This window comes from Barbatula barbatula (genome assembly GCF_947034865.1).
Source record: "Barbatula barbatula genome assembly, chromosome: 2".
NCBI lineage: Eukaryota > Metazoa > Chordata > Actinopteri > Cypriniformes > Nemacheilidae > Barbatula > Barbatula barbatula.
The window spans coordinates 27202409-27221382 of record NC_136767.1 but is presented as its reverse complement, the minus strand read 5'-3'; the positions used below and the strand labels follow the sequence as shown (position 1 = coordinate 27221382).

Here is an 18974-nt window from a genome sequence, read left to right as displayed (position 1 = left end):
ACTGCATTTACTCATCTACTGCACTGTAACCTTATTAACTGCATTTACTCATCTACTGCACTGTAACCTTATTAACTGCATTTACTCATCTACTGCACTGTAACTTCAATAACTGCGTTAACTCATCTACTGCACTGTAACCTTATTAACTGCATTTACTCATCTACTGCACTGTAACTTCAATAACTGCATTAACTAATCTACTGCACTGTAACTTCAATAACTGCATTTACTCATCTACTGCACTGTAACCTTATTAACTGCATTTATTCATCTACTGCATTGTAACCTTATTAATTTACTCATCTACTGCACTGTAACCTTATTAACTGCATAACTCATCTATTGCACTGTAACTTCAATAACTGCATTAATCTACTGCACTGTAACCTTATTAACTACATTTACTCATCTACTGCACTGTAACCTTATTAATTTACTCATCTACTGCACTGTAACCTTATTAATTTACTCATCTACTGCACTGTAACCTTATTAACTGCATTAACTCATCTACTGCACTGTAACCTTATTAACTGCATTTACTCATCTATTGCACTGTAACTTCAATAACTGCATTAATCTACTGCACTGTAACTTCAATAACTGCATTTACTGCATCACACTAAAGTCACTTGCACTATTGTTTAGTCAAAATTATTATCTGTTCATAGCCACCTGTACATTAATGTTCATAGTATATAGCCATCTGTATATATTGTTCATAGTACATACCTACTGTCATATTTTCATAGAACATACCTACTGTCAAATATTTTCATAGCCCACTGTATAATATTTCCTAATATTGTATTCTGTATTTATTCACTGTATATCCTGCACTTGCTAATTGCACTCAATGTATATCAACACTAATAAATGATATGAGGAATTTACGAATATTAGTCATAATGAAGATAATAGCCCGATGATGATACACTGTTTTATTTTCAGTCGGTTCAGTGTTGCAGGGATTGCTCCCCTTCTCCGAGCGGCCGGAAGAGGGATGTGATGTAAAATTCACATTGAACGTGTTTTTTTTTTCGGGCTGTGCAGCAGATCTTCCGATGCATTGTAACATCGTTGAAGAACATAAACTCTTTCTCACAATGCTACAGCATCTGTAACTGCGCGTTGACCTTCGAATGTGGGACTAAACAATCGCCAGGATCCTAAAAACAGGTAATCGGTCGGCTTAGAGCAAAAGATAAAGAGTTTGAAAGACAAGACTGAAGTTGGTGACTCTTTTGGCTTCTTTGTTGCGATTGAGAAACACTGTTGACTGTTGAACGAAACGTTTCGTGGATGTTTCAACTTCGTTTCGTCAACTTTGGGCGCTTTTGTGTTTACATCATCTCAGATTTTGTTGTTTTGAGATGTTTGATATGCACGAACCGCTGAATTTGATATGGGGAAGGGATGTATTTTAGCACGGCGGTGTTTTTTGTGCTACTTGTTTAGCTCTCTTCTGTCTTGAAGCGTTCGTTTTTTGACTTTATGAGTTTGTGTGTGTTTGCATTTGTCATGTTTCGTACACCAGGCCGCGTTGATGCCGGTTTAACTGTTTTACTAGTCGTTGCAGATGTCGTTGTCGTCAGTAGTTGATCGCGCAATAACGACTTTAACGTACGAACGCTGTTATAATGGTGTTTAAGGTTACGGTTTCTGCACGAGCTCACCGGCGGCGGTTCTCGCGCCGCGCGCTCGTTCCTCGAAATGATACGGCAGAGCGCGTTCCCGTGCACATCTGTAATCAGATATGAGCGCGAGGCCTTTTACAGACCTCAAGCTTGCACTCCATGTTGTAAAGAATCAAGATATGACAATAATTGTTATGCTGCAGGTTTAATCGAGGGCTCCTTTACAAAAACGTACAATGGTTTTATTATAGAAGAAAAGTGTAGTAAATGTAACCATGGTATTACTGTAGTTATCATTACATAAGGGTATTTGTGGTCAAATTAAAGTATCACAAATGATAATTCATCCAAAAGCATGGTTTCTGAGGGTTGAGTTGGGGTTTGGTTTATTGAAATTAGAGAATTGATTCAAATTGAGTTGCACGAATTCCTTTTTCTATTATATTTTTGTAAATATCTTTTTAATAGACCGATGGAGACGTTTAAAGGGAAAGTTCACCCAAAAAATGAAAATACTTTGCAATATTTTATTTGCAATCATCTATCCCAACAAGGAGCTGTTTATCGGCGAGGGCGAACTCTTGAATAATATAACATTGCTGGTGTTTCCTTCACCGTTTTTTGATATTATTTGCCTTGCAGGCTGTTCTTCTTCCTGTTGTGATGCAACAAGTGTTGTGTGCCGGAGCAGAGGTCAGATGTTGCCTAACTAATGAAAAATGCCTTAAGCATAAACGCTCGTAAATGTGCTCAAACTTGCTGAGAAAGTACGATTAAATGTGGAAGAAAACCGAAATGCAGTAAAAAAAACTTAAAACATTTTCAACCACTATTATCGCTAGAGCTGTTTTAATGATGTGACCTCCAAGCTCTTTTCCCCTTAAGCTCGGTTTGCCAAAACCTTTGTAGTGTAAATACCAGTGTGGACAAAATATAATCTGAAACGCTGCGCTGATTGCATATTTGTGCATGAGAACCAACTTTCCTTTGATTTATTAGAATTGATGGCTGTTCTGTGGTAAACGTGAGAAACTGTGCTGCAGATTCTATGCTATCGTGATAAGTTATCTGCAGTTTACCAAAGGAATGTCCATGCAGGGGTTCTCAGCTGGTTTCAGACCTGATAAGTGCTAGAACGTAGAACAAATGACTGTTCAAGGTCAGTCGTGTGTGGGAAATATTTATAAAGCAAAAACTTTGATTCAATTCAGGAATGGTTTGTATGTTTTCCAGGTGGAGGAGGGAGCTTCGTTGTCCTACAGTAAATAATGCTGCAATGTAAAGTGTATCATTTATTCTTTCAAGCAGTTTGAAGAAGATCTTGGCGTAAACCGTTGAAGCAGTTGCGAAAAAAAAGGTATTCATTGAAACATTTTGTTTGGATTTTCCCCTTGTGTGGTGTGTTTCAAGTACACTTGAAGGTGTTATATACGCGGATAGCTGATTGTTGGATCAGATTATTTATGACATTTATGATGGTTCTGGCTCTTTTAGCTCTGTATCTCTCTTGTGAGATGCCAGCTGCTCTCGTGCTTTCGTCGTGCACATTGTTTATTGTGTTGCATAAATGTGAGATGTTTGGCAGGAATTCTCAAGATTAGTCACTGAGGGAACTCAATGCAGCAACCAAATTGAAGGAAAGTGAGCAAAAGCTGCGTGTTTGTGCGCGTGTGTTTGTGGTAGGACAACGTGTTGTGTAGATGATGGTGAATAACACGGGTTCACATATCTCTTGCTGTTTAACTCGGTTGAGCAAACATGCTCCTGCATGCTCCTGATGAGTTTCGCATGTTTGTCTGCATGCATGCGTGTACTTGCAAGTTGTAAGAGTCTGGAATTTTGGAATTTAAGAATCTTGATCCTGCCTGGATCGCATATGACTTGGAACTTTTTTAGAGTTTAGCTGCACAACATGTCAAAATGATTCAAATGTTGCACATACCCACCTGTATGCATATCGCAATGGTTTGCGATAACACTAATAGATTTGTATTTAAAAATGCTTTCTTTTCCCATAAAGGACATGTATTTTCATACAATTTTCATTTACATATTTGCATATTTCAATATAATTTAAATAAATTTTACAAACTTTAATATACACATAACGTGTTCAGGATGTTGTCGAAGATTAAGCTTCTTGAGAAGATTCTTGAGCAATTGTTAACCCGGACGAGATCTATAATTATTTCTTCTGACAATGATGAGATTAAATAGAAAGGCTATAATTCACAAATTAAAAGTCACAAATTAATTAGGTTTCACCATTGTGTGTAAAATTATAATTTAAGGCTGCCAAACGATTATTTGTATGCAAAATAAAAGTTTTTGTTTACATAATATATGTGTGTGTGTGATGTGTATAAAAACTAGTATATTTAAATACACACACATGTACAATTTTAAGAATAATATATAATATATTTTATTTTTATGTAATATCAAATTACATGGACATGCTAAAATGTATATACACATGTAAATGAACGTGTTTGTTTTCTACATACTTATTACAGTACACTTTATTATGTAAACAAAAACTTTAAATACAATTAGTTGCGATTAATCGTTTAACAGCCCAATTAAAATAAAAAAACAATGAAGAATCATGTATATTCTTCCTAAACCAAATTGTTTTAGCAATACTATTCATATTAATGATAAACTTCGACTTGTACTGTATGTCAGTTCTCTCCCGAAGAATTTTAAGAAACAGCTTAGACAAAGTTAAGAACTTTATGTAGCAATAAAAAACCAACTTTACCCAATCTTCAAAACAATACTGTATGTCATGCTAGCGGCAATATTAGCACTGCATTGTTTGTAACGGGTCTGTTAGTGTTTTGCTGCTCTCCTTTTTTTTTCACGGTTGGTCACATGAGGTCCCTTAGAAAGATGAGCAAGACGGCTGGAATCCCGGTACTGGACAGACCTATATGAGCCAGACATTACATAAACCATCTGAAACCTCCATCGCTTTATTCTCTCTCTCCTTCTGGTTCCTTTAGTCACTCGCCCAAACAATCACTAACACGTATTTGTTTGCCTATGCCCTCACACAACAGCACTATCATCGGCAATTTTTAGACACTTTGTCACTCAGGGAATATTCAGGTTGGTTCCTAAAACATGTAAGTGGGTTTGAAAAATGTTTAGTTTTTTTTGTTACTATAGGCCTTAGGGTATTTACATCTGCAGATGCTCTGAAAAAGCAAAAAAACTACAGATCGAAACTGCTTCACCGCATAAGCGTGGCCCATCTGACCTGTGTGCGTGCGACCCATCTGATGGTGCCATTGAGATGATCTGTACTCTTCTGAGTTGTCTAATGAAAACAAGTGAACTCGATAAACTTGTACAGTAAATGGCAAATGATGACGGTGTGTGTAATTGTCTCCGGAGAAATGAATGGGGCGTGATACACTCATGAAATCAGACACATTCCTGTGGTCTGAGGTTTGGGGAAAGAGACCCTCCACAGTAAAAAAGCACTCAAGCTTACACATGAACTGCACACTGTCTTTACTAACAACAACTCTTATTTCACTCTTTCCAGTGATGAAACATGGCCCCAGACCCTCGGCAAATGACTGAGGCATTCAATGATGCTTACATACATTTATAAAAGTATCAGATTTGCATAATGCCATAATGTTGTGCATGCTTACTATGTTGTATTGTGATATTTAGATGTGTAGACTCGGATTTCGTCTATAATTTATTTATAGGGGAATTGTATAGAAAGGTTCCAGCCCACCTCTGCTCAAGCCACATGATTTGAGGTATCATTTACACACCACACACGTGGTGAATTTGGTGAATTCAATACTTAATGTTAATGTTAATGTTATGGGTTTGTTTAAATCTATGCTCAATAATAATAATAATAGATGCTTGCTAGCAAACACCGCTAATGATATAGTGCAAGAATTTTGAAGGTTTAGAGGTTTTGGAATGGATTGCAACCTTCTGAATATGTCTGGATTTGTGTGAGAGCGGGATTTTCTCCTTTTACTAATGTGAAATTCTGTGTGCACAATATTGCAGATAAACAGACAGTAACTATTTTGATGAAAATGAGTACCATTATCCATTTGTTTGTCTTGTTTTATGTTATGCCTCTTTCCTCTTTTATGTATAGAAATAATGATCACAACAGAGGATATTCATATTTATAAACGCATTTACACTGTGCATTTCAAAAAGTGGCTGTTTTATTTACAATGATGAGAATTTTAATCTAAATAGGACAGATTTGCCAGTGATTCCTCAACCACATCTGCACTTGCATTGTCTGCATAGTTAGCATAACAGTGATGCTAATGTGACCTGTGGGTTTTCATAAGATTTAAAAAACGTATGATCTCGTGCACAGTGGTGTCATGAGGTCAATTCTACCTTCAAGAGTATTTGGACACTTGAGTGAATGAATTTCATAGAAATATATATATAATAAAATATCAAACCAAGTAGCATCTGCAAAAAGGATGAGATTTGATCATGTATTTCGTAATATTGAGTGCAACAGCTGACTGATATACATATACAGTGTAAACCATGTAAAAACTGCAAACTGCTTAGTGTTGTAATGGTTGTGCATGAAACACTAAGAATTCATAGTTGACTGACATTACGTCTGTTTTGTGTACTTTAGTATCTCAGTTTCTGCACTTAAACTTAATGTAATATTTAATGCACACCGAAAATTCACACACTTGGTAGTGTACTCACCCTGCTCTGAAAGGATGCTTGTGTTGTCTTTCCTGCGAATAAGCGAAACTTGGATAGATATAATGTAATAACATTAACTTATAATTAAATGTCTAAATACTTTTAGGCATCACCCGAATAACTGAAATGGAAATATTTCACTCTCTTTTTCTTTTTTGCAGAGATGTAGTCTGTACTGTTGTCTGTTGGCAGGCTCTGACGTCTCATTATGCTGCTCTATCTGCTGCTGGCCTTACAAACTAAGGTCAATGCCCAGATAGACCCAGGTAACATGAGCGCACACACGCACTTACACATGCCAGATTTATAGGAACCTAATATGTAAAGATTCTTCACAGTACTTTTCAATTGATGCCCCATATTTCAGTATGCTTCTTTTCTAAGTTCACATACGTATTCAAAGCACAACAATGAATACTGCAAAGATGAGAATCTTCATATCGAATAAGGCTGAAAGGAAGTACTTTTGAGAAGAAATTGAGCCGATGGACATTGAGACTAACATTATGTCAAACATTATACAATCCGGCAACTTAAGGCTGTAACTCACGTTAACTGTAATTTGGCATCTTTTAATATTTACTTTCTTATATTATATTTAGTTTTATCGGCTGGCATAATACGTATTGATTTTTGGCTGTTGGGCTCATGTTGATGTACGTCATTTTCTTCTTCTTTGCTCTCCGCAGCTCAATGTCGATATTCTCTTGGTATGGAGGATGGGAGGATCCAAAACGATGACATCACTGCCTCCAGCCAGTGGTATGAAACCACTGGACCACAATATGCAAGGTAACATAGACAAGATAGTGGTCATTTCGAGTCCTGCACCTTAAGCGAGGCACCTCTCGTAGCTTTAAGTGTACACTCTTTAACTTAACTACTATTTTTCTGTCCATGTAATGTTATTTACTTACAGTTTGTTTCGTTTGTTGTTCAGGTTGAACAGAGAGGAGGGAGATGGTGCCTGGTGTCCTGCTGGTCAACTGCAGCCCTCAGATGTTCAGTATCTTCAGCTCGACCTTCGTCAGCTCATCTTCCTCACCGTGGTTGCTACGCAGGGTCGTTACGCACGGAATTCCGGCAACGAGTACGCACGCAAGTACCGCCTGGAGTACAGTCGTGACGGGCACCGCTGGATACCCTGGAGAAATCGCTCTGGCAGTGAGGTACAAAAGATGACGTGATCATTAATATTTTGTACATCAGTGGGAAGTTCTGTAAAAATGAACGTTCTGTAAAATGCTAAACTTCTTAGTATTGTTTTAAAGCTGGGTAAAGAGACCGTTTAAATGGTTTATTACTTACTGTAGGTTTAGACTTCTTGCGATTTTGAGGTGAACTTGATTTAGTCCTGGCAGGTTTAGAGTAATGTAATTTTGCCTTACAGATTATAATGGGAAATGTAAACACGTACGACTCCGTGGTACGAGATCTTCATCCTCCCCTCATCACTCGCTTCCTGCGTCTGATCCCTGTCACTGATGCTGTACACACGGTGTGTATGAGAGTGGAGCTGTTCGGATGTCTCTGGCAGGGTAAGTAATTTTTACACCTTATATGTTAGGTAGTGTTGTTATTTAGTTGCTATCACGTTTTCAGTTCAGTTTATGATGTTTTACCAACTTTCATGAATTTTGAAGCCTGAATTCGATTGCCGGAAAAGCTAATCTTAGGCTATAAATAAGAATCAAGCCTCGAAACTTTAATAAAAACATGTTTACTAATGTTGCTTCACAAACCTTTTGGGGGAATTATGCCCATGTTGCATTTGTTCTTTTTTTGCGATGACATCTTGTTTTCTAGCATCTTGTTTTTCAACCACATTTTTCATGACGCATAAACATTTTATGGCCTGAAAAGTTTTGTCATAAGAATCTTGGCCTTTTCTCAGGCATTTAAACCAACACAAAACACGGCAAAAACGAGACTTTTTTACGATGTGGCTAATTCTGGCTTATTTGTATGAATTCGTACAATCTCATTCGTACATTTTATTACGATTTGCTTTTTCTTTTTTAATAAAATAATAAGCCAACTCGTAAAATTGTTACGGATTCCTGTGAGATCAGGATGCAAAAACCCATTCAAAATAACCCCTTGACTTCAGGATGATGTCACAGGAAGTGCTAGTTTCCAGTTTTTCGCCTACATCATTAACTCCATTGTTCGCAACCTAAAAGTCAAATTAGGAAATGTAGTGAGGTAGGCGGGACGAGAGCCGGGAGTCTCGAATCGAGCGACCGGACTGTCAGTTAGAGAGGACCAAGCCTGGAGTTTATGTTGTTTAATTATGTTTGTGTGGCCTTTTACTTTCGTTTTATTGTTTGTTTATTTAATTAAATGTTGTGTTGTATGGAGCATTAGCAAATCTCCATATAACTACAGGATTTGTGCTACCATTCCAGGTCATCCTCTTGTTTGAACATTGTAGACAAGCATGCACAAATATGCACTAGATTTTACTCTTGAGCTTGGACAGATCATGCAAGTTCAGTTTTGTTCTTTCTTATGGGTAACAGACCTTCTCAGAGCTTCACATGAGAACAGCTGTAGTTTATGTAGATCGACCCCCTGGTGTCTGATTTTCTGCAGCTTTATTTAATTTGACCTCAGTTCCTCGAGTGCCTTAAACATGAGCCAAGAGAAATGAGTAATGACATTCTACAGCTAAAACTTATTAAAGTTTGTCTCTCTCTCCCCCCTGGTGTGCAGATGGCCTGACAGCCTATAGCTCTCCAGAGGGTCAAACCATGATGGCTCCGGGATACCCCAACATGCCACTTAATGACTCCACGTACGACGGTGCACTGAAACGCAGGTGATTTATAAAGTGCTGAATGTTATGTGTATAGTTTAGAAGATATGAAAATTTGTCATTAATCACCCTGATGTCATTCTACACTCGTCTTTCGTCTTATCGGGTTCACCCCAATAGTTCACCCAAAAATGAAAATTCTGTCATCATTTACTCACCCTCATGTATCAAAATATCTCATTATGTGTTCAACAGATAAAATAATAATCATAATGTTGTAATTACGTACATAAAAATTAACAATAAGGTTATAATAACGATTTCCAAGTTGAGCTGTAATGTAAAATATTTGTAGGAATTGTCAGTTTGACTTCAATATTGGTAAAGATAAGAACACAACCTGCAATTATACATTTTAACAGAGATGGCGATAGAGGGGCATATCGGATTGTTTGGCTTAAAGTAAGTTGTGATTTATTCCTGCTCCCATCTTGGTTCAAAATTATGTAGTGCACAAATAATTATTGACTCAATTACATTTGTAAGTGTGTGCTGTGTTTGTTTTGGACGTTTTTGTAAGTAAAGCCATCACATCACTATGCTTTTGTTGATGAACACCAACTTGGTCAATCGGACCCGATTGTTGCTTTTGGGTGAACTGACCTTTTTTAAAAATTAACTTTGGACACAGTTTGAAGGTTATCTGTTGCTTCACATTGGTTCCACATCCTTCTTTTCCCGACTTTCCAAAGCCAGCTGCCAACCCCGAGATTGTGGTGGTTTTGGGGTCATTCTATAGCAGAACAATCACGATTGTCTTAAAGTTCTCGAATGAAGGCGAATCACTCCTCGCCAAAAGCTGAGTCTTTCCTGTCTTGCACTGGTCCCACAGGAAGCTGTCCGGAGGGCTGGGTCAGCTGACGGATGGCGTGATTGGTCAGGATGATTTTGTACATTGGAGGCAATACAGACTGTGGCCCGGATATGACTATGTGGGTTGGAGGAATGACAGTTTGGGACCTGGATATGTGGAGATGGAGTTTGAGTTCGACAGACAAAGAAACTTCACCTCAATGAAGGCGAGTGTGAAAAATGGGCTTTGTGTTAAAATCTAAATTCTGTCATTTATTCACTCTCAAAACCTGTATATGTGGAAACATAAGTAGAGAAATGTGAGAAATGTGTCATTGGTTTTGTTCCCACACAAAGGAAATAAATGGGAACCGATGTTCTTCGAAATATCTTGTGTTCTGCAGATAGAAAAAAGTCAAACAAGCATGAGGGCATATAAAGAAGTTTTATTTTGGGATGAACTATCCCTTTAAATACATTATTCACTACAAATCTGTTTGTGTCTTATTTTATACCTTTTAACAGGTTCACAGTAACAACATGTTCTCTCGGGGTGTGAAGATCTTTGCGTCTGTATCCTGCGTGTATAAACTGCACCTAATCTCTGAGTGGGAACCAGAGGCGGTGGAGTTTCACACCGTACTGGACGACCGGAACCCGAGCGCTCGATACGTGACGGTTCCATTGAAGCACAGATCAGCCACGGCTCTACGCTGCCGGTTCTGCTTTGCTGACACTTGGATGTTGTTCAGCGAGATCTCGTTCCAGTCTGGTACGACATGTTAATACGATGTAGCTCATTCCTCTCCATCTTATATTTCCAAATCCTCTTGTTGTTTATAACCTGTACACGTTTAGAGCGATAAATGCGCATTTAAGTTTATTTTGCCTTCAATTATTTTGCATTGCAGCCACCAATGTGCTTCCAACCCAGAAGCCCCCAGTGTTTACCCCGCCCTCATATGAAGTTAACAGCAAACTAGAAAGTACTACACAAAAACCAGGTAAAGAGTGGATAAAATGAACAGACATTTTCAAAAGAGTAATTCATTTAATAAAATTATTTTTTTAATGTAATGTTTGTTTATTATGTACTGATACAGTGTACACCTTGAATGCATTGGAAGTCACTTTGGATAAAAGCAAAAATACATAAACAATGTGACCCTCTGTCTATTTTCAGACATCAACACAACACCAAAGACAGGCCCCCCTGAAGAGGGCAGCACATCGATTCTGATTGGCTGTCTGGTGACTATTATTCTTTTATTGGTGGTCATCATCTTCTTGATTTTGTGGTGCCAATACGTGTGTAAAGTACTGGAGAAGGTATGTGTGCTTGTTTTAATTCACTAGCCAGCCTTTAGATCATAATTGATCAAGCAGCCATTACAGTCAAGCCTTTCTCGCTCAGGCTCCGAGACGTATTTTGGAGGAGGAGGTAACGGTGCGTCTGTCTTCTAGCAGCGACACTATAATCCTGCAGACCCCTCCGGTTCCCCCCCGCGTGTCACTCGACCCTCCCTATGAGAGGATCTTCCTGCTGGATCCCCAGTATCAGGATCCCGCTGCCCTCAGAAACAAACTCCCAGAGCTGTCCCAAAGCGCAGCGTCTTCTGGTAAACACACACACCCTAGTGAGCTGCCTTACTGTCTATATAGTCCACTGACTACATAAGGCCTTTAAACGTGGCATCCGTATCAACATCAGTGATTGATGTGAAAGGCTCTTAATGTGCCACACAAATAGCTCTCCCCATTCAAAGCATCATACTGTTTTAAGCGCTCTGCCGTGTGATCATCTTACTGGGTTTTAGAAGAAAGCCTGCTGGAATGTTCTCGTTCAGTGTAATACTGAGCACCTCTGCCCCTCATATACTTTTCTCTTTCTTCTTTTGAAGGATATAAGAAAATTCTCTCAAAGTTTACTCAACCTCATTCCACCCCAGATGTATATCTACGTGTCACCTTGTATCACTGAAAGTGTATGCATTTGTTTTGGTTTCCGCTAAATACGCTCAAAATGCTACGCTTTCTAACACACTAGTGTTTTGCTTTATATTACATATTAAGCTATTTGAGTCGTCTGGATTACTTTTGTGATGTTCTGTGTGTGGATGTCCCATATAAGAAGATACAATGACAACATTGTAATACAAAGTTCAGATGTATTCTAAAAACGAAGTTTTGTGAATGATAAGGATGGCATGAGGGTGAGGAAATCATGAGACTATTTTCTCTCTTTTACATGTTTAACGTGAACTCTGATTCATTGATTCCTTGTAAATCATTTTGCATGCTGCCTGTCTATTCTTTTCCTTTCTTTCACTCTGTAGTCCTGCTTTCTTTAGCTTTGACAGTACAGATGCTGTGTGTGAACTCCGTCTGATCTGAGGATTCCGTGAGGGTAAGATCCAAAGCTAGATGTTTCTTTTGCTTTTTAGTGGGTGATTTATTTCTCTTACACCCAGATCCCTTAGTTTTTTCTCTGTTCTTGATTTCTCTCTCTCTCTCTCTCTCTCTCTCTCAGTTTTAAGTCACTGTAGTTAGGGGTGGGTGATATGAGCTCAAATTCATATCACTGTATCTTTCACTGTCCAGTCGATATCAATATAATGATATGATAAAAATATGGAATGACATTTTAGTACACCTTAGTTCAATTATAGGCAAAATATGTATTTTTTTTTAAAAGTCAGGGATGGGACATAGACCTTAAAATGGGTTAACTTTTACCTTACCTTTTAATTGTGCAATTGTTTTTTTCCCAAGCAGTGCAAACTTTCAACATGAGGAAGATATTTAATTCAATATTATTTAAAATTAAATACTGTATAGTATTAGTATAACATAGTTGTACATTCGTATTGCCAAAGCATTAGAAGCTGAGATTTGTGTGCTTGCTGCTGCGTGTAGAAATAAAACATTTAAGTGCAAGAATGCTTAAATATACAGGGGAGGTTTCCCAGACAGGGATTGATAATACTGTGACTAAATTCAATGTTAGAGCTGTGCAAACTAAAAACAACTTGCACTGACATATCTTAAAATACACCATTGCCATTGTGTTTTCTTAAAATGCACACAAGGAATGCTTTTTGGAAAGGCTAAAATACACTACTAAACTTTTGCCGTGAGCGAGCCTTTCCCTTCCACTGCCATTTCTCGAAGTTAAAATTATTCAAAGAGCTTTCCTATTATTATTATTTCCACGTTGACACACTTTCAACATGTTCATACAATGTAGCTCATTCCTCTCCATCATCGCAAGTGTATGATGTCTAGTTTAAAAAAAACCTATTCAGATTTTAAAAGTCTTGTAGTGTATTCCAGCCGTAAGGAATGCTTGCAAAAACGACTTATATGCCCTTATAAAATTAAGGCTTAGTCCTGGTTTAAGGTTGTCCCTGTCCGGGAAATCGCTGCATAGTGTATTTAACATGCTGTGAAATAAAATTTTTGAGTTAAGGCCCATTCAAACCCATAACAAGACATTGTTTTAAAGATCATTCTGAATTTAAGAGAATTTCAGAGTTCACACTATACAACTATAACAGTAATTGATAAAGAGGAACATATCGTGTTTTGGGATAAACAGCCTACCAAAAGTCATCATTGTCTCTGTCTCTCTTTAGCCTGTGGTGGAGGGTACGCTGAGCCCGATGTTACCCTGTGCACCCCCCATCAGAATTTTCAGAGCAGTGTGCCCCATTACGCTGAAACAGACATCATAAGCCTTCAGGGGGTCACCGGGAGCAATATGTACGCCGTTCCGGCACTCACCGTTGACTCCCTCACTCGGAAGGAAATTTCTGTGGCCGAGTTCCCTCAAGAGCGCCTACTGTTTAGAGAGAAACTGGGAGAAGGCCAGTTCGGGGAGGTGAGTCGAGAGGACACGCAGTGGAATACAAAATTGCGACACCCACTACAAACCACAGCTGGAGGATTTTTTTTGTTTTGTTGCTATGTGTTTTGTTGGTGTTTGTACATACTTGATTTATTACTCTTTATGGACTGTTTTGAAATATGTATATATATATATAATATTCATATGATGTGGTATGTGCATGGTAGTTCAAAGATATTCAAGAAATGCTATATGGTTCTCTGTCTTTGCCGTTTCCAGGTGCACTTGTGTGAGGCCGAGGGTTTGGCAGAATTTTTGGGAGAAGGCGCCCCGTTGCCCGAGCAGGATGGCAGGCCGGCACTGGTAGCAGTTAAGCAGCTTAGATCGGACGCCACCAGCAATGCCAGGTATCAATAAAATGTGCACAAGCAATTGTGTACGGTTGACATTCCATTAAAAATGGATTATGATCAATAATACCAACCAGCTTCTGCCATGTTTCTATACTTCCCAAATGTGGAAAGTTTCCCACTTGTAATTAAGACGGGGTGGTGGAATGTATCTGCAATAATACTGTAAGTAGGGGTGTCACAATTTCCCGGTATTGATAATAACGTGATAATAACACACAACGATTATTGATATTGTATTAATTCTACGCACATCATAATACCGTCAGCTTTATTCTGAAGTCCTTTCAATAGATATTGCAATATCATCATTATCGTGAGTTCTTCTGTGCATGATAAATAAAAGACAAAACACAGAGAAAATGAAATGAAAGATAGATTTGATGGATAGCATCATTTATGTATTTAAAAACCCCACAAAAAGCCCACAACGTGAAAATATCAGCACCACGAAAATTATTTTGTGCCTAATACGCAATATAATGTTTGTGAGGATTATTTTTGCCACAATAACCGAGTAGTGAAAGCCTGATATCATGACAGTACTACCTGTTGAAAGTAGTTATATCCTATATTGGTATCAATGTGTCACGTTCAGGCAGGTCACTAACCTTGAAGGATTTTAGATCTTGCATATTTGTATTCACTGATATATATTAAGGGTGTCATTGACCTTCACTTTCTTCAACATTAGAAATGACTTCCTGAAGGAGATCAAGATCATGTCGCGTCTGAACAACCCCAACATCATTCAGCTGCTGTGCGTGTGCGTGAGTTCGGATCCGCTTTGCATGGTAACCGAGTACATGGAGAACGGAGATCTCAACATGTTCCTGTCGCAGAGAGAGATCGAGAGCACACTTACACATGCCAACAACATTCCATCTGTCAGGTGTGTCTGTCGTTATGTATGCCTCGGACATTTATACACTTTCATCTCCACACTGGGGTCAATATCCTTATCGTGCAGGTCAAATTCAAGCGTAACATTCTTAACCTTTAAATTCCTTACATTAACCTTACAGTTAGATATGATGGAAAACGTGACGGGTTTGAAAATGATAAGGTTAAACTCAGGGCAGATCTTGGGAATCCTACAAAAATCTTGCTTTCGAATGAATACAGTAACATATCAATTCGATATTGAAAATACAATTGATATTCAACCTGATTTAGTGTCTGATACCGAAACGAGTCAGTTTTATTTTTGTGTCTCTTCAGCATAGCAGATCTGTTGCACATGTCGGTACAGATCTCATCTGGCATGAAGTATTTGGCTTCTCTGAACTTTGTGCATCGGGATCTTGCCACACGAAACTGTCTCCTGGACCGCCACCTCACCATAAAGATCTCTGACTTTGGCATGAGTAGAAACCTGTACAGTAGCGATTACTATCGTATACAAGGTCGCGCTGTACTGCCTATACGCTGGATGGCCTGGGAGAGCATCCTGCTGGTGAGAGAGACTGTATATTTTAATTTTCACATTTATTTTTTATATTTATTTGCATACATAACCATACACAGTACGCAGTAAATAAGTATACAGTTGTCATGATCCTGCCTCTCCTTGTCTTGGTTTTCGAGTCTTGTGGCAGGATCATGTCAGTCCCATGTGTTTTGTGTGGAGAAGGAGCATTGTTTTGGTTTGAGAAGCCATGCTCTCTCTCCGGTGTCACGTCCTTTAGTCCCGCCCCCTTGTTTCCCCGGTTAGCAGTCCATTAGTGTAAGTCTTGTCTCCAGACCTGGTCCATCTTTCCCTTAGTGTTTCAGTCCCCTCACCTGCCTCGTGCAATCCTCCTGTTAGCTTTCCCTTAGTGTTTCATACATGTCACCTGTGGCCACTCTCCCTGTGTCATCAGTCCTTGTTAGTGTTTCCTTTTATCAAGCCCCAGTTTCCCTCTGTTCCCTTGTCGGTTCATTGTTTAAATGTTCATGCCATAGTCCGTCCTGCATCGTTTGGATTACCAGTGTTCCTGTTTGTGAGTTTGAGGATTATAGTTTATTTGTTATTTTAAGCACTTTGTTTGTTTTGTCCCCCTTGTGGGAGGTTTTTCCTTTGCACCTTAGTCTTGTTTTGTTCTTGTTTTCCCCATCGAGGGTTTTTGCTTTGGAATAAAGTCTTGTTGTTCGACAAATGTCTGCCTGCGCTTGGGTTCTGTCCACGTCCATAACAACAGTAAAATGCTTCGTACGACATTCAACCTACAGTATGCAATCCAATTACATACTCAATTTAAGTAAGAATAAGGAAATCTAGAAAAGTTTTATGTTACATGTCATATGCAAGGCACAATTTTCTTTCCTGTGTTGACTTTGTTGTTCATATTTAAACAGAAAGTTGGGTGGAGTGTATTGGAAAGCTTGTTTGTTTTGTTGATAGATTTAGCATTGTAAGTTAGAAACATCAGTTTAAAATGGCTTTCTTTGTCAATACATCATGTGTTTTAGGGTAAGTTCACAACAGCCAGCGACGTTTGGGCGTTCGGGGTAACTATTTGGGAGATCTTCACTCTCTGTAAGGAGCAGCCCTACAGTCTTCTGTCTGATGAGCAGGTCATTGAAAACACAGGAGAGTTCTTCAGAAACCAGGGAAGACAGGTATGTCTATCCGTTTTAAGCCACATCCACAAATATGAAAAAATCGAAGTACTCGAGGCTTGATCACAAAGCGATGTTCAGCCATAGTGTTGTCGGTTCACTGAAATTTGAACGTTTTCTCACTAAATACGTCATTATCACTTGATGAAAACTTACCTCAGCGCAATGAGAACTGAAGTGGTTTATCTGGCTGGCCATATGCATATACCCCATTGCTTTTATTTTCTTTATCAAACATAATCTGAAAAGTTGCTCATATTATTAGTGATGTAGGAGTGTCCCATATACCGGTATTGACATTAAACGTGATGAGTAACTTATAAATGTCAATCATGAATGATTATGGATATTGTGTCAATACTGCACCTACAATCATTTTGCAAATATTGAGTGTCAGTCTGGGGTGTGTTTCCCAAAAGCATCTTTAGCCAACTATGGTTGCAAGTTCCGTCGTCCCAGCATAGTTCAATGATTTAAAGGGTAAGTTCACCCCAATATAAATTTTTCAAATTTCACCCCCCATTTATTTTTTGTTAAAGATAAATTTGATTTCAATAATTTTTATAATATTTATTTAAAAACACAATTATTATTTAAAGGAAATTACAGCAATAACAATACAATATATTGTAATAGTATAATTTTGATTATTTTGGCCACAATAAGCGTGTAGTGAAGTCGCACAAAGGAGTTTAAACTGATGCGAGTTGATTTTAAAAGATTACATTGCATAATCTTACATGCGTTACGTCACATTTATTCATAACTTCTGCTTTTTGTTATCATTAACTTCTGCTTATTGTCTTTTTCTCTCTCCCCTATGTTTAGATTTGTCTCTCCGCGCCTCCGCTCTGTCCATCATATCTGTTTGAGGTCATGATGCGTTGCTGGAGTCGAGACATCTCCGACCGACCCTCCTTTCAAAGTTTGTACCAGACCCTGCGAACTTTTGCTCCCCTCTTATGACTGACACCTGCTCTACTCAATCAACCTGGGGGATAAACTGTTACCATGACGATACGTCAGGAATGGATACTCTTCCTGCAGACGGTCAGTGGGAACATTGTAGCCACAATGTAGCGTCATCGGAGCGTTAGGAATCCAGTGGAGGTCTGGAAATGTACACTTCATGAAAGGCATTCACATCTCCATTGGGACTCAAAGAGCTTTTCCAATCCATAGACACTTGAGATGTTTTTTTTTACTTTTTATTCTTGTACAATCCTTTTCTTCTTTTTATCATAAATGTTTTCTTTGTTGTTGTTTGTTATTTTACAAAAGAACAGCGACTCCTTAGCCTACTTTATAATCTAGGCATATAAAAGCAACTGGACGAATGTTGTGTTTGTCAGAACTGTGGTTGTGTATTGTTAAGCACTGCTGTCTGTTGTCGTTTTCTAATTGTTTATTTCGTTTTTGTCTTGTTTTTGTTCTTTATTTACCCCCACACTGGAGATATTATGTCTTATCGTTCTGAGTATGCGTATAGTATGATAAGAAATGTTGTTTTGCTTTCTGAATATGAATGTTTTTACAGGTTCTTTGGATATAGCCGGGTTGGAGACTTTCCCTGCCTGGGTCTAGCAGAACTACTGTAATAGTTACATTAAAAACCCTTTCAAATGAGAAAGTAGAGGGTTCTAGAGCCAACGATGGACTGATGTGCAGTTGAATGCACTGTTTCCTTCCCCCAATTTGTATTAAGCCAATCGCCCGGGTTCAATGCATGTTCAATGTGTGGTATCCCATTGGAATTATGTGGATTAGTGGTGGGTAGTGTGTTTAAAAATAAATAAATCGTTTATTAAATGACAAAAGCATTACATAATTGCCTAAATTAAAAGTTAAAGGGATAGTTCTCCCAAAAATGAAAATTCTGTCATTTTCTCACCTTGTTCCAAACCTGTATAAATGTCTTTGTTCTGCGGAACGCAAAGTTAGATATTTGTAAGAATGTCAGTAACCGAGCAGATCGTCCCCTATTGACTTCCATATATTTATTTTCCCTATACCTATTGTATTCTTGCTCCTGTATGACATATCGCTTTATTGCTCCCTGAACTCTCTGTAAGTCGCTTTGGATAGAAGCGTCTGCTAAATGACTAAATATAAATGTACTATGGCAGCACATGGGG

General features: G+C 38.4%; 1 protein-coding gene across 2 annotated transcripts; it reads left to right on the top strand.

Moving 5' to 3' along the window:
* Positions 1 to 1010: 1010 nt before the first annotated feature.
* Positions 1011 to 18707, top strand: ddr2l (discoidin domain receptor family, member 2, like). 2 transcript variants are annotated; one of them, XM_079482480.1, is made up of 17 exons: positions 1011 to 1182; positions 6533 to 6637; positions 7061 to 7163; positions 7312 to 7540; positions 7762 to 7909; positions 9087 to 9192; positions 10022 to 10208; positions 10507 to 10753; positions 10893 to 10985; positions 11165 to 11310; positions 11396 to 11600; positions 13617 to 13861; positions 14108 to 14235; positions 14933 to 15130; positions 15460 to 15694; positions 16690 to 16839; positions 17668 to 18707. In XM_079482480.1, the coding sequence occupies exons 2-17, from the start codon at positions 6580 to 6582 to the stop codon at positions 17803 to 17805; spliced, it is 2616 nt and encodes an 871-aa protein (XP_079338606.1). In that variant the 5' UTR covers positions 1011 to 1182; positions 6533 to 6579; the 3' UTR covers positions 17806 to 18707. The 2 variants fall into 2 exon arrangements, with proteins under 2 accessions (XP_079338606.1, XP_079338607.1); XM_079482481.1 differs by lacking the exon at positions 1011 to 1182 and adding an exon at positions 2757 to 2997.
* Positions 18708 to 18974: the final 267 nt, after the last annotated feature.